Raw genomic sequence first — 26,233 nt, forward strand, 5'->3', positions numbered from 1 at the left:
TCTACTTACTTACTTAGGAAATTATTTAATTCATATAAATCTTAGGCTACTAACACTTTAACTTTTCTCCTTTATTGGATTCGAGAAAATGGATACAGAAGGTGCATACCCTTCAAGTCCTCTGTTTGTAATCTTATTCATGCGGGGATCTGGTGTGCCTTAGGGTAGTCATCCAGATGACTGAGGGGTCCTCTATGATCTTGCATAAGTCCAGATGATGTCAACCTGAATATATCTAGTCGTCTTGTTTGTTCAACCTTAACACTATCGTAAGATAAAGAATTTTCTTCAAATTTGTCGTTAACTCGTCATTACTTTTTTAACATAGTCCTTAGGAGTGCCTAAATGAAACGATATTCATGAACAATAACTCACATATTTTCATCAATTTCGGTGTTTTTCGGGTTCATAGGAGACATATGCATCTGAATGCAACCAAAAGGGCAATTGAATCATTCATTCTAAAAACGTGTAAAACCTTTTACTGTACAGTTTTAAATGAGTGTGAGTGATCTCTAATAGAAATCTTCCTGCACTAGCTATATATAATTTCTCAAATGTTTTTTATCTCCTTAATGATCTCGACTGGATGCCTATATAAACTTATTCCTAGAGCGATTTGAACTGATCGGCACAAGCAAAAACTTCATTATATGAAACTTAAGATCTAAAGCCGAGTGATAAGATTAAAATGACTATGTCGGTTTGTTAATTACTGTTACTTTAGAATTTATGCACTTTATGAAATTAGAATAACTTCATTCAAAACGTTTTAAGCAATTGAACAAAACTAACTAAAAATGCAATAAATATTTATCATTCTTTATGCATTTGGTAATTTTAATTATAAACTTAAGACTAAAAAAGTTTTTCAACAATTAAAGAATATTTGTTTTACTTATTTTGATTTATTGCACAAGTAGGTAAAAATCATGTTGAAACTCTGGTTACTTTCAGTATATACAGATGTTCGCCTGGAATGCGTCTTTCCATGAATTTGACAGCCTTAAAACGTAATTTAGTTAGATAGTTGATGATTTCTTCTGGTTTGTTTTCACGCAGAAGAAGCAAATAGAGAACTCCATTTGGCGAGAGAATGTCATCTAATTGCTTAAGCAGAATGTCAGTAACACGCCGACCATCTTGACCGCCAGCCCAGGAATAAACCAAATTTCGTTCTGTTGCTGCAATATTTTGTAATTGCATCTCCTCATCGCTTGTTACCACATAAGGGGGATTGAAGACCAGCAAATCGACAGAACGTTTGCGCAACGGTTGGGTTAAATTGCAGTTTAGGCACTCCACTTGTGCATGATTTTTCAGTGCAGTGCTCTTAGTTGCTTTACAGGCACGAGGATTGATGTCTGTGGCCAGACAGAGGGCAGAGTTTGAGAACTTTTTCGATAATGCTGTGATAATGACACCCGAACCAGAGCCAATCTCTACACACAAATGTGGTTGTTGTTCTTCTAAAAACTGCAAATCCTTTTCTAAAGCATCTAGCAATAAAAACGAATCCTCCGCTGGCTCATAAACAAATTCATAGTCCTCGGAGGTCAAGTGTTCAGTGTGCGGTGTTTCCATTCTACGATATGTTGGTTGTCAGTGCCGAGTCGAGAAGCGCCTGACGACGATGTTGTTCCTTCTCGATTAACTTATGCAACCCTATCAACCGTTCCTGGCTAGCGCTCAAGACGTTGTTAATGATCGTCACCTTGTGTTTGACGTTGAGAAGCTCTTTTACCTTCTCCGAGAATTCGGGAATCTGATTTTGGGCCTTCTCTATATCTTTCAGCTGGGCAGACAGAGCATCCAATTGTCCTCGAAGTTCGGTTTGCAATTGAATGGTGGAAGCCACACGCTCATCTAACTTTTCTATCGTTGGCTTGAAAAGATTAGTTATGCCTTCAGCCAAAACGTCTCGAGTGGGATTCGTGCAAAAGTTCTCGGTATTCTCATCCAAAGAAGTGACAGTGCTATCGGAATCCCTGTCCATGGCCGACAGGAAACGTAGGAGTCATTCAAATTCCTTAACCAATAAAGTTTGACTCAATTTATTTTAATAATTAGAGATGAGAGCACCTATATCGAACTAAAAAATATCGATGTTTTTCCGGCCATCTAATTATCGATTGATTATTTTATTCGATTGTAATATCCTTTTCGTTTCTTTGACCATCACTAATAAATATAATAATAAAAAATATTGGTTAATTTTGTAATTTTGACTTTATGCCTTAATTATACCAGCGGGCGATATGGATACATATTCAGTTGATGTGGTATATCAGGCAATTAACGCCCTATTTCAAGGCAACAATCCCAAAGAACAGGAAAAAGCTAACAAATGGCTACAGGACTTTCAGAAGTCGGTGAGTAGAAGGAAGACACCGCCTCGTTTTAATGATTGATCTCAATTTCGAATTGATATTACTCCATTCTTTTAGATATACTCATGGACCATAGCGGATGAGCTGCTGCATCAAAAACGCGATCTGCACGCCAACTATTTTGCTGCGCAAACAATGAGAAATAAAATTCAGAATTCATTCAGTGAATTACCGCCGCACACTCATGAATCCCTTAGGGATTCACTGATTACGCACATAGGCCAGATCGATGAGCAAACCGATACTGTGATTGTGACGCAATTAAGTTTAGCAGTGGCCGACTTGGCTCTGTTGATGGCCTCTTGGCAAGAACCCATTAACGATCTTATCAAGGCACTGGCACCACATCCAGCGGCCATTTGGCCTCTGTTGGAAGTGTTGAAAGTAATACCTGAAGAAATTGATTCGCGATACTTGCGATTGGGCGCCAATCGTCGGGAGGAGGTGCACAAACAATTGGACGCAAGTGCCGAATGCGTTTTGAAATTTCTCTACATGTGCCTGCAGCAGCGTGACGATGTGTCAAAGGAGCGCATATGGAATGCGACATTACGCACCTACAGCGCCTGGCTTGTCATTCACGCTTTTCCCCTATCACTCATCTGCAATAATCCACTCACCCAGCTGTCCTTTCGCCTACTAAATGAACCCGAAACGTCTGGCAAACTGCATGACAATGCCACAGAATGTGTTTGTGCTCTGCTCTCCTGCATGGGCACCAGGCACGATCACGAGAATGACTCAATGGAGGCACAAGTCTTTCAGGCTGTATGTATGCTGGAGCCTGCCTATCATCTAAGCGTCGCCCATGAGGACACCGATAAGACTATGAATTTTTGTCGCATTTTTACATCGCTATGCGAAGCATTTTTCTATGATATGTTATCTTCTGATCAGCCCCAACCACATTATTCGCTCAAAGGACTCGATTTGGTTTTGCTTTGTGTGGGGCATTTCGATTATGAAGTTGCCGAAATTACGTTCTATTTGTGGTACAAGCTGAGTGAGGATCTCTTTCAACGTTACGATGATAAATTGACAGCTCATTTTAGACCACATATAGAGCGGCTAATCAGCGCGTTGTATAGACACTCGCAAATGGAGAGCGATCACGATGGCCTCATCGAAGAGAACAATAATTTCTATGTAAGAGATTTAATCAATTTTAGTTCAAGACATAGACCAAGACTGCAATCTATACTAATTTATATTATAAGTTAAGTTTTCATTTCTATTGAATTCATCTAGATATAATATTTGATTTTATTTCCAGGATTTTCGTCGTAAAGTGTCCGATTTAATCAAAGATGTGGCATTTATAGTCGGATCCGGTGCTTGTTTTAAGCAAATGTTTCTCATTCTCCAAGCACCAAACACTACCTGGGAGTCCACAGAGGCAGCCTTGTTTGTCATGCAAAATGTGGCCAAAAATATATTGCCGTGAGTCGCCATCAATTCTCCTGGATCTACCATCACGCTTTCAATATTTCTTTCAAATCTTTCAGTGAGGAAAACGATGTGATCCCAAAAGTTGTGGAAGCTATACTAAATATGTCAGAGCAAACACATATTGCAGTACGGTATACGGCAATTCTTTTGATTGGTGAACTGTGCGATTGGATTGAGAACCATCCGGAGTCTTTGGAAGCAGTGCTAAACTTTCTTCTGTATGCCTTGCAACAGAAAAATGGTCTGGCTCCTGCTGCAGCCATCGCATTAACCTCCATTTGCTCGGCTTGTAGACTGAAAATGGTGTGTCATATAAGTGGCCTGGTGGAAATTGCTCGCAGTTTAGATAGTTATCAGATTAACAACGATGTGGCCATTGGTTTACTAAAGGGTATATCTCTGATCCTGACTAAATTACCCCGCGACCAGTTACAGCCGGCACTAAGGGAAATTGTGAGTTTTCAATTGCAACCGCTAAGTCAGCTGGTCGAGATTGGCAACAATGGAGCAGAAGCAACGGAAAATTTACAAAAAGGTGATCGCAATGATCCCGTCTATTGGATTGATCGAGCATGCGCTATTATAAGGCACACGAATCCTGAAATACCCGATAACGTAGAACATCCCACCGTCGGCATATTAACTGACGCCTGGCCTTTGATCTCACGCATAATGGACAAATATCAAAGTGACTTGCGTATAATGGAGAGAACTTGCCGTCTGATACGTTATTCAATTCGCATGGTGCGAAAGCAGGCCATAATGCTTGTGGAACCATTGATCAAGCAAATGGTTGTCCTGTATGCTGTACAACATCATAGTTGTTTCCTATATGTGGGTTCCATCCTTGTCGATGAATTCGCCAAGACGACGGATTGTATAGCCGGATTGTTGGAAATGTTGCAGGCCTTCATTGAGCCTACATTTAGTCTGTTGCAATTAGAGAATGGACTGCGTAATAATCCCGATACTGTTGATGATTTTTTCCGCCTCGCTTCGCGTTACCTTGACTGTTGCCCCCTTCAGCTGGTGCAGAGTTCCCTAATAACACCCATTTTCCAATGCGCCCTGATAGCCTGCTCTCTGGATCACCGTGAAGCCAACTCGTCGGTAATGAAGTTTTTCATTAATCTATTAACATGGGGACGGAGCAATAGCAACCATCGGCATGCGGAATGTCGTCCCTTGATCATTGAATTGGCTACTCAACATGGTGGTGCTTTAGTAATGAATCTAATTCAAGCCTCAGTGTTTCAATTACACTCCTATATGTTAGCCGATGTGGCCGAGGTTCTCCATGAATTGAAGCAAGTGATTGGCCCCGCACAAATGCAAACATTTTTGGCTAATGCTTTGGAGGCTCTGCCTAAAAAGAATAGTGGTGGCTGTGTGACGGCCACCCAACAGCAAATCGATGAGTTTAGCACTACGGTAATAAGGTACGTTGAATAATCTAACAAATTGATTATCAGATTCCTAACATTTCCTTTCATTTTTGTTTCTTTTCCAGGGCGGATACAACTAAATCCGTTTCGCAGGCTTTGAAAACCTTTACTCGACTATTTCGCTGAGATACATAAAGTAAGCAAACATACATAAGATTGTGTATATTTGAAAAATGTATCTGAGTAAACAAAAAAGCAATGAAGTTATTTTACGATCTATTGGTATGCCTAATTTAAACATTTACAATTAGTTGACATCTTAAGTTTAAATTGTATAATTCTGAGAGATCCTCACAAAACTATCCTAGCCCATAAGATTAGAAATTTTATATTTAAATCCCACCCCTACCCTACCCCTTGTAGAAACACATACATAAACTGACTCAAAAACCAGAAAAACAAAGTAAAAACCAATTATCCTAAGAATAAAGTAAAATAAATAACAGAATTGTATGACTCAAAATGAAAAACGAAATATTTCCATTAATGAAAGGGTTATCAAATACGTATATATATATAATGATTCATACATGCATAACACAAAACATAATGACAATATGATTAGAATTAGAAATAAATAAATAAAATTTGAGTTGTGTTTGATCAAAAGTGGAACGATGACTGGAAAACATTGGCAGGTTACAAAGTTAATAAACAACAAATATAAAGAAGATTTGAACAGATTTTACCAATAAAGTAAATATCATAAGGGTGCTTGTTCTGATTTTAAACAGAGATTAGCACTTGGGAAGATTGTGATCATTATTCGGATTATGATTCTAAAATATCCAAAGTGATCAATAAATTGTTGCTTGAAATGTTATTAGATTGCAAAATAACTACCAAATATTCTAAAACAAACACCTTGCATTTAGTATACATTATTACAATATTAGACAAAACAATAATTGATATAATAAAAAAACAAATGGAACACCTACTTTTACATATTTTAGACTTAAAACTAACACATTAATCTTTTTTCTTGATCTAAATTGCACTTGACGCTTTGCGATGACGAGATACTTGATAAATCGTTCTCTTGAAGAGTTAATCTGAATAATTGTGAAATTGACGTGATGTTAAAGATATTCCCCTTAGATGGTTTCAGTGCGTGGATCAATTTTATGAATGGCCTGCATGAGGCTTATTGTTGAATTTGTGTTAATGCCTTGCTTGGACATGCTTGTTAAGCGATCTGTGATTGGTTTCTGATCCTGGCCACGTTGCCACCTGAAATGGTAAGAAATGATAAATCAATTGATTGCAGTTTTTATAATTATCTTACCACAAATGTGCGCAGGTATGCAATAGGGGTATATATAATGGCAGCAGATCAGTATCCGACAGTGTATCAAAACGACTCAAAGCCAGCAAGGCCCAACGTTCGGCAGAATGATGGGGAACTGGAGATAATGTGCAGGCGGCTGCAACAAGTCGGCAGAGTATTAGCAGGACCGGTTTGGATCGGTTCATATAGATTTTGTTCAACAGACGAAAGCAATTCTCCAATATGGGTATGGCCAACTCGTAGCGACGCTGATCCAACAATTGGCATGCACGGTTTAGTTCTTCGTTTTGCAGGAAATGCAAGAATACATCAGTGTCCCGTAACTTTTCGATATGGGCCACATGTGAGATAAATTCCTCAAAGGCTATACTCCTCTCACCGATCAAATCCGACTTAAAGTTACCCATCAGCACTTTGCTGGGAAAAAATTTATTCGCCATTTCCACGGGATACTGACGTTTGAGGCCCAAGAAGAGTTCACGAAAATCGGTATATCTGCGCTCTATCTTGGCCGGTTGAGTATCCTCGGTTGCGCAATCCTGACGTACGGTCAATTCGTAGACAACATAACGTTTAATCTTCAGATCTTCACCATCCCGAGGCATAATGTGCGCCTGCAATATATCAAATCGGAGCACAGTGGAACCATCATCTGGAGGTGGTTGATATTTTGTGGCTGGTCGTTCCCAGAAGCCCTTCTGAATGGCCTTATCCGCAGTTTGTTGTGGTATATCCAAGGCGGCGGCTTCTATGGCCGGACTATCCAAATCATCTGGGCCAGGATCATCCACAGATTCCTGGTGGGGCAATAGACGTTTCGCCATCACAGCATGCACTAACGAAAGAGACATAAAGCTGAAATTTCAGTTGTTTAGAGCCATAATTGATTTGTGTCACCCACTTTCGAATGTTAATTATAATACACTGCAGAAAAGTGAATAATTTTGCTGGTGTAACAGCTTTTCAGTCGTTGTTTTTGTTTTAACGTCTGTTTGTGGAATTGTTTGATTCACTGCAAATATATAAATGATGACAATGACTAATCCAATGCAAAGCCCGCCCCAAACCCCCAAAGAGTAGATGCAACTGGAAGTGGGGCGCCTTTGTTTTACATAGTTCACACAGGAAGTTGCTGTGAGTCGCCGTATAGATACCCATTACAGTAGAATTTTTGGTATCCAAATTTTATGTGTCTGCATAATTTAAATTTAAAAACCGAAGATTAGATTTTGCAGCTCTTTTTTAATTATATCTTTAATAATTAAATATTCCGATAGTTAACAAATCTACTTAAAATTCAAAGTTATAAATGTATCTTTTTAAAGTAGAGGCGGATTTAGCCTTCTTTTTATTCTTAATATTGCAAGTGTCGCAGTTTTTTTTAACATTCAAGGAGTGTTTTCATTCATTCATAGGTGGGTGCATATATGCTTAATAGTTTATTAATGGGTATCAAGAAAACTGTTAACTTCGATAACGATAGGCGGCATCAAAACGATTTTTATCGGCTGAGACAGGGACCAGAAGGCGGAGTGGAAAATAAGACAAATCTTTGGAGAAAGCGATGACGTTACCTGAGTTCTTTGGTTGCACCTTTATAGCATTTGGACCACCATTTGCCTTGTTTATATTCACCATTGGCCACGATCCTGTGAGAATCATCATACTTATAGCGGCAGCATTTTTCTGGCTGCTCTCGCTGTTGCTTTCCTCACTACTCTGGTTTGCCGTCATCCCTTTGCGAGATGTTTTAGCCTTTGGTGTTATCTTCTCAGTGATATTTCAAGAATGTTTCCGGTATATTATTTACCGTATATTAAGGAGCACAGAACAGGGTCTCCATGCGGTGGCTGAGGATACAAGAGTGACGGATAACAAGCATATTTTGGCTTATGTTTCCGGCTTAGGCTTCGGCATCATTTCGGGAATGTTTGCCTTGGTCAATGTACTAGCCGATATGGTAAGTGATTGTTTTAAATTTTTAAAGTAGCCTTACTTAAGCCGGAATCTATATATTTTGAACAGAGTGGACCGGGCACAATGGGCTTGAAGGGCGGATCAGAATTCTTCTTTATCACCTCAGCGGCTCAAGCTTTATCCATTATATTATTGCACACTTTCTGGAGTGTGATATTTTTCAATGCCTTCGATACGAACAATTATCTGCATATTGGCTATGTCGTGGGATCACATCTCTTTGTCTCCCTGCTGACTCTTCTAAATGCTGAGGCTTTGTATATAGCCACCTTGCTGCCTAATTATATTGTGACCGTCTTGACTGGAGTGTTGGCGTTTAAGGTAGCCGGTGGCACTTCACGCAGTTTTAGGAAATTCATAACTTGTCAATGAAAATATATTACCATGACATCAAGTATTAACTAATTTAGATTGTAGGTTTTCATATTATAATATGTAATTTAATTATTTTGTAAAATGTGTGTGTTTTTGAGTAGGACTAACTGCAATTAAAACTGTACTGTCTAATATTATATTTACTACTGGCTATAGTCCATTTTGCGGACATTGACGCCATAATCGGCCAGAGCCTGCTGCAAATCTTCCATGGTTAAAGTAAACTTGCGATCCTTGGCCTGAAATGAGAAAAGTAGATAACTTACATTTCCATCGATTTGTAACTACTTTGTTCTTACCTTTGATCCACCTGGTGTATTCGAGTTCTGCATATGTGTACGCGCCTTGGAATGCTGCAATGCATCATCGATTACATCCGAAATGTACTTTTGAGCTGCGAGTGAAACTAGTCGCACAATGCGTTTGTCATCTGCATGGAAGCCACCCATATTCAAATAATGCGATGTCACGGTATCTGGAATCAGTGGAGTATAGTCCTCCAGTTGCAACATAAAGTCACTTAGATGTGAGCCCGGTGCCGAGGAGCGTTCTCGCTCTACAGTAGCACCTAGATTGCTGCCACCTTGACCAACATTGGACGAAGTGCCCGCGTTTCCCTGTCCCGATCCAGCGCTGCCACTGTAGATGATTCCAAAATTTGATCCAACCATAGCAGAATTCGAGACTCTTGAACAATTCCTTGTAAATAAACAAATTTTCGCAAGATTAATCGATGGAGATGGAAATGTCAGAAATCGATAGACAGACATAAAGTTCATCGCACACTTACCACATCTAACAAAAACAAAAAATTTCTTGTAAACAAAAATAGTTTTTGCATCATGGCTTCCGATGGAGAAGATGTTCACATGACTCCAGTTGATTCGTTGGCTTCTGGCACAGATACCGAAGAAGATGAAGATATCCAAACCATGCGATCGGCTGAAACAGATGATACAGATGACGATGATGATCTGGATGTGGAATTGGATGTAGAGCTGGTGCCTGCTACACCCGACGAGGGCGATGTGGATGAACTGATGAGACAATTAAAGGACTACCAGCCAACGGTCCCTGATGCCCTAACAGTTAACTTATTAAAACAGGCAAGTATTTCATTTCATTAAAATAGGCATTTAATTAAGACATGTTTTCCTTCCTTGCAACAGGCTGGATTTGGCACAGTGGACTCACAGCTTGTGCGACTTATTTCTGTTTCAGCACAGAAATTCATTTCAGATATAGTAAATGATGCACTGCAGCATTGCAAGACACGCAGCACTAACATTCAGCACTCGAGCGGCCACAGTTCCAACAAGGATAAGAAAAATCCAAAGGATCGTAAATATACATTGGCCATGGAAGATTTGGTGCCAGCTCTAGCCGATCATGGCATCACAGTCCGTAAACCGCAATATTTTGTTTAGATTTTTTATTTTATAATTATACACTTATATATTTTTTATTTTAAATAAATGTACCTTATTTTAAAATCAATTATTCCAATAAATATTAAAGTAGTAAATAAATGTGGCTTTTCCATAACATTGTTTTATATTTTTGAAAAAATTCCTCTATGTATTATCCAAATTTGATGTTTTAAAACAATCTTTAATTATGAAAGTCTTTTAACTCTGATGTCTTATTGAGAATTAAATGCAGGATAAATATAATATATATTATATAGGCATATATAATTATCTACGTGCACCATTATACCAATATGCATTATTCATGTCCGTTTGAGTAAACACAAGTCCCCGATTGCAAATGAAAATAAACTCTAATTGCTAGAGATTGGACCAGCCTGTCAAGGTCAACAATTTGGTTTTATGTATTTCATTTCGTTCATTTTTCGTTTTCGTTTTGGGTTTTTGTTTTTGCTTTTGCTTGGGCACGTGTGTGTCCCCAAAGTGTGCATGTTTGTTGGTTTTGCAGCTGTCACCGACAGAAGCGCCATGTCAATTGCTTTCAAAATAAATAAATACATATTATATCTTGGACCCATATATCAATTCCTTTTGTTTCGCCTCTTGATTTATACAAGTTTATAGAGATATTAAAGAAAATTGCATAGGTTCTCTGCTCTGGGTCCCCCACCAGTCTTTAGGTTGTTGCCTCCATATTTGCCAATGCGGCAGCTTTGACCCTGACATTAAAGTGAACAGGGCCAGGACCTTTACTTTAACTAAAGCATGGCAGGAACGTGTGCCAGGACATGCACGTTTGACCACAACCCAAACCATCAACAACTTGTCCACATCCGCATGCCATAGCCAACGAATCGAGCTAGTAAAACAATAGGATCTACTTTTCACCATACCATAACATATGTATATAATATACGTATGTATATATTTTGTATGAGTAATCCGTATAAAGCTAATTAAAGGCCAGCGCCATTTTAGCTGAACTCCATGTGCCAAGGACGAGGCGCCAAGTCGCCAAAGTCGCGGAGGCTTTACTTGTAGTAAGCCGTTTGTCAACACCAAGGCGAAGCAGAAGGATAAAATTTATTGAATTGCGAAATCACTGAACGAAATTTGTTTTTAAATATATAACTAGATGCCTAAACAGCTTCAAAGCAGATTAGTAGAAGTTTTTCAATTTTCCTCTTAGTCATCAAAATAAAAACAAATAAATATACACTTAAATTTTGATAGATTAAAGCAAATGAAAATGCTAGTCAAAGTTAATTGATTTAGTTTAAAAAGTCGTTATCTTATTGATTATCGAGCAAAGTTATTGCAGTCCATAAATTATAATAATTTTTATTTTTCCAAAACCCAATAAAAATTTCAGAGATACTTAAAATATTTCTTTACCTAAAATATCGAATCCTTTATCTCTAGCTAAAATACTCAAAATATCGAATCCTTTATCTCTTGATGAAATTCTCAATCCTGAGAAATATGAAGAAAAATATAAAGTATTATAAAAAGCCCAAACTTTCGGTATAAAGGTTGAAATTTATTGGGTTTTAGTATGCATATAGAATATAATATTGCAAAATTTAATGTGAACTTGTTTTTAATAAATTTAGTTGTAATTCTCAACTAATTTTAGCTAGTTTTGGGAATTGTAGTTTTGAGGTTTTTGGCAAAATCAGTTGATCCTATTTAGTATCTTATATTGTTATTTCAATAAACATAAATTTGAAATCTATTAATATATTGACTTTTCAAAAGGAAACTCCTTGTCACTTATTTATTTACAACCAATTTCTCCCATCAGTAGACTTTGTTTACTCCCCTAGAATTGAGCTTTATAGCTAAAACTAGTTGAGAATTACAAATAGAAAAAGCGACAAATAGAAAGCCTTACAACTTCAAAATGTATCTTAAATAGCATAACTCTACCATCAAATATTTAGTTTTGAATTTCTCCCAGTGTAGTCAGTTCCTTGGCAATAATATCTATGTAGTTATTGCCACTTTTAAATGATTTTTAATAAATTTAGCCAAGGACTGACAGTGAAAAATACAAAACATTTCACTGACAAACAGTTGTCGGCACTTCTTAGGGATGAACGAAGGATATGGAACTCTTACCGGCACCTGACACAGCCTAACTGTTATTTTGTTTTATGACAAAAGTTTCCTTGGCAATGCGAATAACAACGACCAACGTTATGAAAGGAAAATCGAAAGAAAAAACTGAAATTATAATGCTTTCGCATGGACTGATTACCAGCAGTTATGAGTCCTCGACACCATAAGCGGAGTGCGAAACCCAAAACTCAATAAAGAAGAAGTTCGGCAAGTGGTGGCAAGGGGTTTCCGCAGGATTGGCTGGCGTCATTGTCTTGCGTGTTTGCGTGATTCATGATGCATGCATCATGTCATAGTTGCTTGGGAGTGGGTAAGAGGGTGTTGTTGCAATTGGCGCGTCTCCGTGTCTAGTTTAATTACTGGAACTTAAAACCAGTGTGCTGGTGTACAAGCTCTGTATGGCTTTTGTCCGATGCCAATAGAAAAAAAAAATGTCCACATATTTTGAACAAGACCGAAACGACCTTGACTATTATTTACTCGTACTCCTTTATGGTCAGTCTCGGGGGCCCAAAATTATGGCGATTAAAATGGATTTTTGTCCTCACAGCTGTGCGGTATAAACAAAAACAACTGAGTTGCGCATTCTCTACCTTTCTTTCTCTCTCTTCCTCTCTCTCTCACACACTTACTCTCTCTTCTTTGGGTTTTTTTTGCCGGCACGTGCTTCGAAACCGTATCGGAAATACATGGCGTATACTTATTGCGCTGACGCTGTGGCCATTTTCATTTTCCTTTAGTACATTTGTGTTTTTGTTTTTGGGATTGCAAATGTGTTTTGAAAACGCATCCCAAACCTAACCTGGCTTTGGGTGTACAGTTGCGCTAAGCGATATGGTTAAACAGAGAAAAAAAGGTATAAAACTCCCTCCCTCCTCACTCTCACTATTTCTCTTTCTTTCTCTAACACAAACACACTTCGCCATTCAGGAGTAACGGTTTGCGGTGCCGGGGGCGGGAGAGTTGCAATCTATGTTCTACTTTGTTTCGCTCTCACTTAGTCCGTCAGTGTCGCTTTCTCGTTCTCGCCATCTAAGCAAGAGGGAGAGCAACATGTGAGCTGGGAAATTTGCAGGATATTTTCATATATGCCAAGAGCAAACAGGTACACAGTGAAAAAATAAAAGAATGGCAAATAATGGCAGGTAAAATCAGTTAATCCGGATGCTCAAGAATTTTCTTGAAATCGGTAGGAAGTTTCTCTTTTGAATGGAATTGCAAAAATTTCTTAAACAATAGGTTCTATTCATTCTTTAAATAAGAATTCTACCCTGACAAATATTTCAATTGGTCGTTTGGTGGTTTCAATTATCGTGCGATGTCCTTTAAAAGATTTCGAAAACAACATACAGGTAATTGCTACATACTAAACATGTGTGGAGATTATGAATCGATAAATAATATTCTCTGGACAGACCTCTTTAGGTAGGAAAGTGGCTAAGCCTTAATACAGCAATTCAAAGTCAACTAAAGTTCAACATGACAACTACAAAAAAATTTCAAAAAACATGTGCTCTGTTCTGAACTTATAAAATGTCGTTTTGGAGAATATAAAGGTATCTAATGGAGTGATAGCCTAGATTGACCAAATTGGTCATGGAATATACAAAGTAGGAAAAAGAGTATCACTGGAACTACCTAAAAGAGACACTTTTCTAGCGAGAGGTCTGTGTTGAGAATTTTAAGATTAAGATCATTCAAATCCCTCCACAGGACATGGACACAGGCCTGTTTCCTTTGATAAAGAACTGGCCATGTCTGTAGGTACATATATTTCATCATATTAAAGGACAGTTCACCAAAATGTTTTTTAAAATTTCGGTATCTGAAAATTAAAATCTTATGACAACGTTTTTTTCGAAATGAACTTTTTTAAGGCGTTCATAATTGGCCGATTGAATTTAAATTTTATGTAAATAATCTTATCTGTCCCATGATCATATGAAAATGTTGTTTTTACCAACAGGAATTATAAATTTTAATGCCAAAAATTTAATAAAAATGTTAGTTTTTAGTTTGAATTTTTAAAATTGTTGTATATACTAATCCGTCTTTTTGTTAAAGAATGCCAGAAAAGTGCTAGTCTTAGCTACAGGGACACGTTCCTTTTTCCACTTCACTTTACACACGGATAGAGATATTTTTTTCAAATTTTTGTTTATTTTTTTAATATAAACAAACGATTCTTATAAACGATTATTGTATTCTTGTCTTTAAAAGTTCTAAAAAAACGCCGAAAAATAGTCTAGAATAACTTTTCAACATATCTATTGAAAGAAATACAAGTATTCTTCTAAATTCTGTCGTATTTCGTGAAAAATATCAAACACTGATGATAAATTTTAAGAAGTTTATTTGAAACCACAGAGAGAATCCTTAAAAAGCCTTATTAGTGTTAACTTTATAGCATTTAATTTCTTTAAGTGCAGAAGAGAGAAAAGTCCTAAGAGAGAACAATGAGAGAGCAATGGAGTGGCAATGACAACAACAACAACAGCAACAACAAAGAAAAACCCCTACTATTTGATGATGATGATGCCACGTTGCAGTTTGCCGCGCGCCGCTCAAAATTTGCAATAGGCAAGACAGCAACAGCGACCAGAAACGTGTGGCAACATCTGCTGCTGCTGCTGCTGCCGCTGCTGCTGCTCCTTGTGGATTATTCACACAATTCAGAAAACTGAATTCAGTTCGTTGTCGTCAGTCAGTCAGTTTAGTTCGGATTTTTTGGTGAACACAAAAAATAAATTAATTTTGTATCTAACCGCAGCAAGAGACAGCAAACCAACAGAAGAGAAAAAGAAGAGGAAAACAACAAAAAATTGAACAATAAAATTCATTTGGATTTTATTGCTGTTGCAAGCGTTTCTGCCGCGCGTGATTGTTTGTGTCTGTGTGTGAGTGTGCTTGCGATTCGTCCTTGGGCCTTGCCACCCAGACAGGACCAAAACTAAAACAGCCAGAAAACATATGTACAGGCTACACAGAAGCCATTAAGAAGTCGCAGGAGAAGAACCAGGCCAAAACCAAAAAGAAAAATCAATTATTTCATCATTTTGCTTAACTTTGTATATTACAAAGAAACCGCAAAAACTTCACGAGGAAACGAAATACAGAAATCGCCTGCCACCAAACACTTCCAGACTCGTCTCGACTCAAGCCTTCGATTCTGGACGCCATGCTGGACTAGCATCTCATGCCCCTTGCTGTTGTTGTCGTTGTTGTAGCACTTGCACCTTGTGACTGAAAATCGCCAAGGAAATACAACAACAGAAGAAAACGAAAATCCGAAATCGGCTTTTGGCCCTACCGCCTGGTTAGGCCTGTCTGTGTGGAGGTGCAACGGGGGCTACGTAGAGTAAAATTAACCCATAAACAAAAAAAAAAAACAGAAAAATCCAAATAGCAAACAAACGAAAATAAAACTTAGCCAAGCAAAAGAAGTGCAGCAGCAAAATAAAAAGGGTCCAAGTCGAAGTCACATACATTTACTCCATCAACTTGAGGGTCGAAATCTCTCGAAGAGGCACCGAAACATTCATTTTTGTGGGTCTCTCAGCAGCCTGCCGACATCTCCACATTCACAAGCAAAGGCCTAACCAAACGGGGGACAAAAGAGGACAACAAATCAAGTAAGAGAACGTAAGCGAAAAGGATAAACATAAAGGATAATATAATATGCAAAGAAAACTTCACTCAACAATTTTATATTAAAAAAAAAACAAAAAAAATTATTTAAAAAAGGCATCTGTGATTCAAAAATTATAACAAATTAAGTAAACCAAATAACAAAAAAAATAAAAAACAAAAAACAACAAATTATTTTCATACTACACTTTTTCAATAAAATTTATTTAATAAATTAAAGAAAAACAAAATCAAATAAATTATAATAAATATATATAAACTCACGCAAATCCTTTGTTGTCACGAGGATAAAAGCCTAACCGCAGCACCGCACCAGCAGCAGCAACAACAACAACAACAGCAACAACAGCAACAGCAGCAACAACAACAACAAAAGCAACAACAGCAACAAATTCACGCAAGGTCAACGGAATTAATATTTTTTGTAAGTCCTCGCAAATATGTTAATTGAGAATACATTTTACACTATTATTTTAAATATAGTTTGGGCTGATTTTCTTCCTCTTTACTCAAATATTATTTTTTCTTTAATTACAAGACAAAAAAAAATCTATTGAAAATCTGTCGGAAATTCTTCGTTTATCATTTACCTTTTGTATGTATCAATGAGAGAATATATAAACTTATATACATTTATACATACATATATTTATATCTATGTGAATATGTACGAACATATGCACTTGTGCATGTCAATTAGTCTGAATGGGAAATCAAGAGCATATCTATATGTATGTATATCAAGGGCCTCTAATAAAAATTTTATTTAGACTCTAGAGCGAATAGTGTAGCCACTTTTATTTATAATCTATAAACTTATGACAACAAACTGAAATTAAATTCTACAAAGATGGGATAAAATTACTAGACAAATCTGCTTTTAAGTTGATATTGCAATTTAACCCTTTAATACTTAAGAAAATTTTTTAAGTTGTAAATAATAACCTTTTTATACCATATACCCTTAGGGTGAAATGGAAATGGTAAGCTTCTCCCACCCCATAAAGTATATATATTCTTGATCAGGATCAACAGCCTTGTCCGTCTGTCCGTCCGCCTGTCCGTCCGTCTGTCCGTCCGTCTGTCCGTATGAACACCTAGATCTCGGAGACTATAAGATCTAGAGCCACCAAATTTGGTATGTAGACTCATGTAGTATTTTTCCGTATTTTTCTGTATTTTTCTACCTTATACTATAAAATTAGGCACACTTAAATTTGATACTAATATCCAGCAAAATACCAAATTAAATCAAAATCAGACAAAAAACAGTCGAGTTATGCATATAAACGTTTTTCCATAAGAAAAAACGGAGTTGGCCGTTGGCTGGTGGGGGCGCTAGGGTGCTCGTATGCTTGAGTGAGCGAGATACTAAGATATGCTTGAAAAAAGTATGTGAAAATGCATTTGTTTAATAAATTTCAAATATTTGCTTTACTGGTGTATAGTATACCTAAGTCGGCGAGACGACTTACTTACTTAATTTTTTAATTATCTTATTTTTTAGTCATTTGGGAAACTTTTAGCTTAAAAAGGCTACTTTGTTTCAATAATTTTCTGTCTTTCCTTTTCTGTTTCAATTTTAAAATGAATGACAATCAATTAAAAACTGAGGAGGCTTAGAGTTTAAAGTTATAGAAAATATATGAAAATATTTACATTAATTTAGACACTTTCGTTAAAGGTGTGGTAAAAAGCAGTTCATTAATTGCAAATTAAAACGAATCTATATAATTTTCTTTAAAACAAAGTTTCTTCTTGAAATTTAAAGGTAAAGTTATACCCCTCTCACATATAAGCAACAATTGAACCATCAAAATGGTGCGGCAGAAATAAAACACGTAGTAATCTATTTAATCTAAGTCCAAGTTATATGGTAAATGCATTTTAAGCTCTCAATCTAAGCCCAAGATATTCTGACGAGTAATAAAAGACTTGCACTAGAAGAACACATTCAAAGACCCAAACAAGTCATTCAGTTTTTAAAAGAACATACAACTGACTTTACTCATTTAAGTTTAGAGAAAAAAAAATTTGAAATTCCAAAAACGAGTCATGTTTTAAATTTGTGAATTGAACGAAACACTCTTAAATATTTTGCATTTGACATAGTGTTTATCGTTCTCTGTATAATTTCGTCCTGGAAAACTTTACCAGAGAATAGCCAAAATATAAAGGAAAACAAGGCAAAACTCTTTTTTCTTTTTTCTTTCGACCTCAAGCCAGAATATCAAAATTTACATATATGTACATATTAAAAAGGTCACCGAATGAAAGCAATGTTTATCAAGCGTCTTCTTTGTTTTGTTGTCCTTTTCTGTTTCAACTTTAAGGAATTTTGATTTGTGGGCCAGAAAAATGCATTCTCCATTTAATTTCTGAGAATTTTGAAATTTTATGTTACCTCCCAGTGATTTAGTGTATGTAGAAATTAACGCATCATGGGCATATCTACAGATTTAGCCATAATTAGGCCAAAAAAGAAAGCAGAGAAAACAGGAGAAAGAGAAAATAAATTAACCGACAAGTGCGACAGCAGAAACGACATTCGCAATAGCACGCCACAGGTAGGAAAGGGAATGGGAATGAGAATGGGAATGGCTGAGCACTCGGTCTAGCATCTGTCGGCACCTAAAGGCTGTGACAAGTCTAACACCTCGAGCCTCCCCAGGGGGTGGTGTGGGACAAGTTGCCGTCACCATCGAGGCAGCCGCCGTCTCCGACGCCATGAAATGTCAATGGTATTTTTATCCCTAAAGTAAACAAAATGGTAATATGAGCATGTGGCCCGTTAACTTTTGCCTCATCTAACCTCCAGTTGCATTAGTTTTCATCATGCAAGGTATATTGATTTTGTCTACCTAGTGCGAAATGTTTCTACTCTTTACGTACACTGTACAAAAAGAAAATAGAAACATCAAAAAAACAAATATCTAGTGTCTGCGTTTCCGTAGGGAAATGCAATATTCATTTCCGCTTAATAATTGTTATTAAATAGTTTCAATGAATTTGACCTTTGCATTTTTTGTTCCGCTTCTATTCTTGTATTAAATTACCATCCACCAATTTGCTTAGTGTACGCTATTGCTTATGACTAACTAATTCTAGCTAAACCATTACGTTGTTGTTGTTGTTGTCGACACAAATAACAGCCATAAACAGTCATACATAGTAATCCTTACATCGACAGCTTTGACCGAAGGATAACAAATGATATCTGATTCATAAGTCAATCAGTCAAACACAATCGATGTAAGCAATCAATCAGCAACAACAACAACAACAACAACAACAGCAACAGCAAAATAGACGAAAAACCTCGAAAAAAGGAGTCAATAAAACCATTGAAAAAATGTGATGAGTAATTGCAGACTAGAAATCGATGGAATCTGATGCTAAATTGGTTAAGCTAAAATGCGCCAAAATGTGTGCTACACTTTTTTCAACTTTTAAATGTACATATAAGAAAGTTGAAAACAAAAGGATAATAATTTAACGTTTAGTCATGAATTATTTATGAAACACTTACTAAAATTTACCCCTTTATGACGGTTATATTACAAGAGAATCATTATTCTTCTTAAGATCTGGTTAAAACGACAATTTTGCCGGACAAAAATAGAGATGGAAGATAATGACAGAAGGCAAAAAAAGATTTGCACTGTATTACGGTTTTCTTTACCTCATTGTCTTCCATTCATTTTACAAAAAACAATGTTAGGAATATCAAAGTCTATAAAAGGATTTGAGGTGAATAATATGTATTATGTGTGAAAATCTCCCAAATGAGCCACATAAAAAAACTTTTTTTAAACTCAAAAGTACCTATTTCGATTCATATGAATAAAGAAAAATTTCATTTTTAACAGTTTTCAAAGACTCGAACTAGGTACTTTTGAGCAAAAAATCCATAAAACTTTTTTAAGTGGTGGATAACTCGGGAGATTTTCACACATATATGTACAAGTAAATTAAACATTAAGATAGGCAAAAAAGTTGTTTTAGTTTTAATGTTATAAAAGTATCACTAAATTTAAGGAGTAGAAAACTAATTTGCTTCGAAAACTATTACATAAATGCTTGGCAGGAAGAAAACAGTTCCCATAACCAACAAAACATCTTGAGGGTAATAAAGATATAACACACAGAAGAGAAAATTGAATAAAATGCCAAAAGAAAAAAGAAAATTACATAGAATTGTAAGTTCTATGTAATATTGATGGAATTATAAATACAAAGGAGCAAGTCATAAACTTTTCATAGACATAACTTATTCAACCAAGTTTCGTTTATTGTTTTAGTTCCGTGGTTAATTTCCTATCGCTTAAAAGCAAACGATTTTGTAAATTTTAAAACTTAAATTGGCTTGAAAATGAATTGATAAGCAATTTACACCCTCAGAGACGTCAATCGGAATAAACTCATTATGAGGCACATTTACTTATTACGTCTAGAGGCAGCTAATGTGGCTCAATAACGGAAATGTACTCGTATATATGTATGTATCCTTCTCCTCCCCGCCCTGTCAAGCACAACACAAGTGCTTGGTAACCGAGACATAGACGAGTCAATAATATGTACGAATACTTGTCAGACTGATGTGCTGTTACGCAAAATGACACAACATCATCATCAAGAACATTATCATCCTCACCATCATCATCTTCATCATCATTATCATCTATGTCCTGCTCATCCTTTGCCGGTTTCGAATTTACCTTCATGACATTTCCATTTCACTTTGTACTTTGTTGAGCTTTTGGCCTTGAAAGAGGCCAAAACGTGAGGCCTTGATGGCGGTTGGGTGCCATTATGTCGAGAGGCCATTTCAGATTATTTGTCGAAGTGGAAATTATGGCCGGGCATTAATACATATTAATTTGTACAACAAATTTTTGTTTAGTCTTTAAAATGTGTTGTTGTTATTCTCTATTCTCTTTTACAGAAATGGAAATCATTCCTGAAGGTAAACACTTTCGTTTGGTGCATGAATCAGAGCTTCCAGAAATTTTGGTAACTTTAGAACGCTATCTGCCGGAATCATTAAAGGTATGTACATCAAATATGCTGCGACTTGATATACTAACTAGCAGTCAAACACCAACAACAACAACAACAACACGCCCAGCAATTACCTCAGAAGTAGTTGGAGGCTAAAGTCATGCAATCTACTCCGTCTCGCAGTTTTTTTGTTTTGTTTTCTGTTTCGTTTTTCTTTTTTTTACATTTTGTTGACCTGTTTCCACTATTTACGCTGCTCTTATTTCAATTTTTAATGCCCTTACACCCCGGTTGTCCGTGCTGCCCTTCTTGTTGCTCTGCCATATCACGTGCTTGGGTAATTTTTCCTTTTCCTACATACATTCGACTTGAATTTAGCTTCGAGGATTTGGCCAGCCGTTATTTTTATGGAAGTTGGTTAAAGTTTCGATTTTTAGGGGCGTGGCAACACCCACTGAACAGCTCTGAAGCAATTTAACTGAGCACGTGAGTTGGGCGTATACTTTTGTGATAGACTATAATAAATTTCCATTCACACGAAACCGAAAAGAAAGAAAATAAACAAAATGAATATTTAAAATATTGTTTGACACACTTGTTCATAAAAAGAATGTTTAAACTTGGCTGCTTGACCAATCCTTTTGAGCCTTAAACAGTTCTTTAGTAGGGTAAAGTTCCTACTGAGTTACTTCCTCTTGCATCTATCATTCTTTATTCCTGCCAGTTAGTGGTTCATTGTCATCGTCCTTGATCCCCTTAGTGAAAGGTAGAGAAAGTAATTTAAAAATCTTTTTCTTACAGTTTCATCAAACCATTAAAACGTACCTGAATGATCGTATTTGGGATTTTCATTTTTATGTTGCTAAAGATTGGCCCGAAAAACCGATAATTCTCCATTTTCCAGGATGCACGCTTACGGTGAGTTTTCCACTAAGTCGATGATAAAACTTAATTGCTATTGAATTGTTTGGACCTTTGCAGCCCCACAACAATATATACCAGACATTTGGCATATTTTGTCCATCCGCACAAATCGAGCATGTCGATCTGATGCGCACCGAAGATGTACTTATCGATTGGCAGAAGCCTTTGTACCTGAATTTTACCCACATCGCTATTATGAATCGCCTGGATGATTTCTATTCGAAAATCGGTTTGATGGAGCGACTCAGTGGTGATATTTATGTGTGCAACAAATTGAATACGGAACTGGAGCTGGAACCGTTGACGGATGATGCGGAAATGCGTCCACTGACCCTGGACAATGTGCAGGGCATACACGATCTATATCCTGCCAATGAAATTGAATGCGTCAAACTATTTGATATACTCGTAAGGGTTCTACCTGGTTTGGGTATATTCCGTAAGGATAACAATGAGTTATGCGCATGGATGGTCCATTCATATTATGGCGCCATGTTTTCAATGCAAACACGTCCAGATTATCGACGCATGGGGTGAGTCCTTTTCGGTTTTTAAAAACGAATCTTGAGTAACCTTTCTTTATGCATTGCAGTTATGGCATTCGTCTGGCTAAATATTTGACTCAGCTAGTTATCGAGCGAGGCTATACACCCTTCGTTGTGATACGTCCACAGAACGATGCTTCCAGAAATCTCTATACAAAACTCGGTTATGAAAAGGCGTTTGAAACATGCCGCGTCCGGATGACACCCGATTGCTATGAGGATAGCACTGTGGGTACCATCAGTAATACATCCTATGCCAAGTTTCCGCCACTACCTCAGGGCGAGTGTGTTGTTGTTAGTGATGTAAGTCGATCCAGTCGTTCCAAGCATCTGCCTGGCGAGAGTCAAACCGTGGATGAGGGCATCGAGGATATGTTGGCTGAGAAATGTGATATCAGCAACGAAGAGGCCAGAGAGCGCAAGACAACAACCGATGAGGGTATTGGCGGCGAGGGGGAGGATAAATAAAAACGGCCTCCTACCCCTCACTCACACCAGAGAGATTTAATGAGATTGAAGATGGAACGTGATAAAATAACTATCAAATAAGTATATAGAAACTAAAAGTATAGAAACAATTATTATGATCCAAAAAGTAGTCTTGAAAATCTGTTTTAACTGTCTGCTTTACCAAGAATCCATTATTTTCGATTCCAATATCTTGATCTAAACTATATCCAAAACCGACAATTTCTATTCTTGGCCTTAGTTTTTCAAGTGTATGTGAAAAAGTTTCTATATACTTATTTTAATAGTTATTTCTATCAGTGACTTGTATAAAAGAAGAAGGTGTTGAATTTTTTAACAATTATGTACGAAGTATATTTATAAATGGTATATAAAGCTTCCTCATACATCAAAAAGACAAAATAAGGACAAAAACAAAAAAAAAACAAACACAAAAAACTCAGCGTGAAAATAGGACAAAAAACAAAATGGTATAACGAAAGGATTTATTTTATATGGGGGTATTGATTATAAATTTGTGAAAAACAAAGAGAAAAACAAAAACAAACTCTACAATAATAAAAAATATTAATAATAACACGCTGAAGTTAAATTTTTAAATAACAAAACATAAAAATGAGAAAAAAATGAGAATTTTTAATTTTTTGCTAAAAATGCTTTTACAAAACAAAGAAAACAACTGAGAAACCAACACTTAAAAAAAAAAACAAAAAGAAAGGAAAACTCAAGTCAAGGCAAAAAAAAAGGAGCATATAAATTTATTAAAAACTATTATATATATATATATATTATAAACTCTATATATCAAATTGTTAAACGAACTAACACACTCTACTAAACACACACACATACAAAAACACAGAGAAAACGAACCTCTTTACATGCATAAGTACTTAAAATACTTACTTAAATAATTTCCTTATCAACAAATATGAAACAAAAAATTTTATGTTTGTTTTTGTTTTAAATGGGCCTTCTTTTTACTCTAATCTTACATTTGTAACTACTTGAGAAAAATCTATTGAACCTTTTTATTTGAAAACTAATTTCCTACTTGGCCCTTTAATTTTGAAACTGCTTACATATTTTGGACTTATAGGCTTTTTTCAAATTTATAGAAAAACCCAAAAAACAAAAAATACGAATGAATGAATTAAGCGAAATGCTAAAGAAATATATATACACACACATATATATATATATATATATACATCTATATATTTTTATTATAACGAAACTTTTATTCAATGAAAACTTGAAACTATGCAAATTTGAGTACTCAAAATGATTTTGCTCCTATTTAACAAAATATATCTAAAAAAAAAAAGAAAACCACACACACTCACGCCAAAGATGTCTTCTGCTTCACTTTTAAGTACATTATAATGGGTGATTTGGGTCAAAGATAGCGACAAATGATGTAACCTTTAATTGCCTATTTCCAAAAGTTTTCATTCTGATTATTCTGACAAATAACAAACAAAAATCCACAACTCCAAACCGAAAACGAAAACAAAACCAAAACAAAAAAAAAAACAAATATGCAAGAAAATCAAATTTAATAAAAAGTTATATATTACAAACTGCTATAATGTATGTACTCAGACTACTAAAAAAAAAACGAAAAAAAACACATACTGAAACAAAAAATAAATACAAAAAAAACCAAAACAAAATTTAAATAAATACAACAAACAAGAAAGCAACTTAAATAACATTTTCCATTGGAAAATGAATTTTCATTGTAAGTAGAAAATTTAATTGTTGCAATAACATGCAATGGTTAAGATAATGGTTTCTCAGGGCCGGACCAAGCTAAATTGGCACTAGGGCAAATTGGAAGATCACTTTTCAATGTGATAGTTAGGGAGAGAATGAGAATAGCCAACTTAATTAAACTACCAAGGACAATTGTTTTATTTTTTAAAGAATTTTTATGGTGAATCTGTTTTTTGCCAATTTCTAACCGAATTGTTAAGTTTAATCGCATTCTTAAAATTGCATGATGATTACTTCGATATTGAAAGATATTTTAATACAGACTAAAAGCAATTCTAACTTGAAATGACAGACTAAATTGACTAAGATAGAGCTTGATGTAATTAAGGTTTATTTGAATACTTTGCTGATCTTTGGCATTTTTGTACTTGCTTGAGAAGATGACTTCATACATTACAAATTTAATTAGATTTTTTAATAGCATTAAAATTACATATCATTTTCGAAAATGTCGGTTAAAAGTTACAGATTTGGAAACTTAAGAGTTTTTGATCATTTTTAATTTGAATATTTTTTATTTTACCTATTCTCAGCCACCAATTTGGTAAATGAATCAACAATAAATGAACTTTTCGCTCTAAAAGGGCGGGGACTGTAGCTTTTTCTAATACTGGGTAAGTTGCACACCGAAGTGAGCTTACTCTAACTTCCACAACTCAAGAAATAAAAAAATACATTAAAATACACGAAACATGAACATTCAGCTATAAAACACAAAAACTTACAATGAAATGTAAATGTATATGCTGCATACATATGTTATGCAGCATATTGATCAAGTTTGATCCGATCGGACCACTATAGCTTTAGGCATCGGTCTTCGAAAACTCGATGGTTACCCTTCATATACGATATGCATATATTAAGCCTAAATTTATTAACTAACTAGGGAGCAAAGTTGAAAAAGTTACATTTTTGATCAAGTTAAAAAATTACACATATTTGTAATCGTGTACAAAATATTCATATTAGTTTTTTTTTTTGTTTTGTTTTAATATTAATGTGAAAGAAACACAACCATTTCCGCCGTTGTTTCTTATATTAACGGAAATTTCATATATCTTTTACAAAAATTTTAAATTTTTTAAAGACTTTTCTAAATTATGTTAAGTTTGTTAGCGTTTACTAAGTCAGTTAAGGTTTAGTCTAAGTTACTCTTTAAAAAAAGTTGGCAATAAAAGTGGGTGTAAATTGGAAAAGGTTCAGTCGAGAAAATTCGAGAAAATTAAAGAATTTACCTTTCTGGATAATAACAAAACTTAGACTTCGGAAAGTGAATATGTCGACCAATGTTTTAGACATCGTTAAAATCGTAAAAGAAGTGTAGATCTAAAAATAAATTTCTAATATATTTGTATTTTTCCCACAATTTATCACTCAATATTTTCGA

At 35.7% G+C, this 26,233-nt stretch overlaps 8 protein-coding genes across 8 annotated transcripts; 4 read left to right on the forward strand and 4 right to left on the reverse strand.

Annotated features, from left to right (window-relative positions):
- Window positions 1-888: 888 nt before the first annotated feature.
- On the reverse strand, window positions 889-1,584 carry LOC6644318 (methyltransferase N6AMT1). The gene has a single exon (XM_002066560.3). The coding sequence runs from the start codon at window positions 1,582-1,584 to the stop codon at window positions 931-933; it is 654 nt and encodes a 217-aa protein (XP_002066596.1). The 3' UTR covers window positions 889-930.
- A 1-nt stretch (window position 1,585) lies between these two features.
- On the reverse strand, window positions 1,586-2,071 carry LOC6644319 (SNAPIN protein homolog). Its single transcript, XM_002066561.4, has one exon. It carries the CDS (start codon window positions 1,994-1,996, stop codon window positions 1,586-1,588), a length of 411 nt encoding a protein of 136 aa, XP_002066597.1. The 5' UTR covers window positions 1,997-2,071.
- Window positions 2,072-2,192: 121 nt separating this feature from the next.
- LOC6644320 (transportin-3) lies at window positions 2,193-5,622 on the forward strand. The gene is made up of 5 exons (XM_002066562.3): window positions 2,193-2,372; window positions 2,448-3,536; window positions 3,664-3,830; window positions 3,896-5,278; window positions 5,350-5,622. Exons 1-5 carry the CDS (start codon window positions 2,259-2,261, stop codon window positions 5,408-5,410), a joined length of 2,814 nt encoding a protein of 937 aa, XP_002066598.1. The 5' UTR covers window positions 2,193-2,258; the 3' UTR covers window positions 5,411-5,622.
- A 115-nt stretch (window positions 5,623-5,737) lies between these two features.
- On the reverse strand, window positions 5,738-7,658 carry LOC6644129 (sorting nexin-21). Its single transcript, XM_002066563.4, has 3 exons — window positions 7,477-7,658; window positions 6,573-7,410; window positions 5,738-6,517 (listed from the first exon to the last, which is right to left on the reverse strand). Coding segments are annotated over exons 1-3 (975 nt in total). The 5' UTR covers window positions 7,478-7,658; the 3' UTR covers window positions 5,738-6,381.
- A 481-nt stretch (window positions 7,659-8,139) lies between these two features.
- Window positions 8,140-9,064, forward strand: LOC6644130 (gamma-secretase subunit Aph-1). The gene is made up of 2 exons (XM_002066564.4): window positions 8,140-8,535; window positions 8,601-9,064. Exons 1-2 carry the CDS (start codon window positions 8,140-8,142, stop codon window positions 8,922-8,924), a joined length of 720 nt encoding a protein of 239 aa, XP_002066600.1. The 3' UTR covers window positions 8,925-9,064.
- LOC6644131 (transcription initiation factor TFIID subunit 10b) lies at window positions 8,958-9,666 on the reverse strand. The gene is made up of 2 exons (XM_002066565.4): window positions 9,227-9,666; window positions 8,958-9,166 (listed from the first exon to the last, which is right to left on the reverse strand). Exons 1-2 carry the CDS (start codon window positions 9,596-9,598, stop codon window positions 9,071-9,073), a joined length of 468 nt encoding a protein of 155 aa, XP_002066601.1. The 5' UTR covers window positions 9,599-9,666; the 3' UTR covers window positions 8,958-9,070.
- A 44-nt stretch (window positions 9,667-9,710) lies between these two features.
- On the forward strand, window positions 9,711-10,394 carry LOC6644132 (transcription initiation factor TFIID subunit 10). The gene is made up of 2 exons (XM_002066566.3): window positions 9,711-10,033; window positions 10,097-10,394. The coding sequence occupies exons 1-2, from the start codon at window positions 9,770-9,772 to the stop codon at window positions 10,352-10,354; spliced, it is 522 nt and encodes a 173-aa protein (XP_002066602.1). The 5' UTR covers window positions 9,711-9,769; the 3' UTR covers window positions 10,355-10,394.
- A 6,129-nt stretch (window positions 10,395-16,523) lies between these two features.
- On the forward strand, window positions 16,524-23,719 carry LOC6644133. The gene is made up of 5 exons (XM_023176651.2): window positions 16,524-16,550; window positions 21,072-21,175; window positions 21,929-22,045; window positions 22,109-22,584; window positions 22,644-23,719. Exons 2-5 carry the CDS (start codon window positions 21,074-21,076, stop codon window positions 23,062-23,064), a joined length of 1,116 nt encoding a protein of 371 aa, XP_023032419.1. The 5' UTR covers window positions 16,524-16,550; window positions 21,072-21,073; the 3' UTR covers window positions 23,065-23,719.
- Window positions 23,720-26,233: the final 2,514 nt, after the last annotated feature.

The sequence above is a fragment of the Drosophila willistoni genome (genome assembly GCF_018902025.1).
Source record: "Drosophila willistoni isolate 14030-0811.24 chromosome 2R unlocalized genomic scaffold, UCI_dwil_1.1 Seg167, whole genome shotgun sequence".
In the NCBI taxonomy this organism is placed as follows: Eukaryota; Metazoa; Arthropoda; class Insecta; order Diptera; family Drosophilidae; genus Drosophila; species Drosophila willistoni.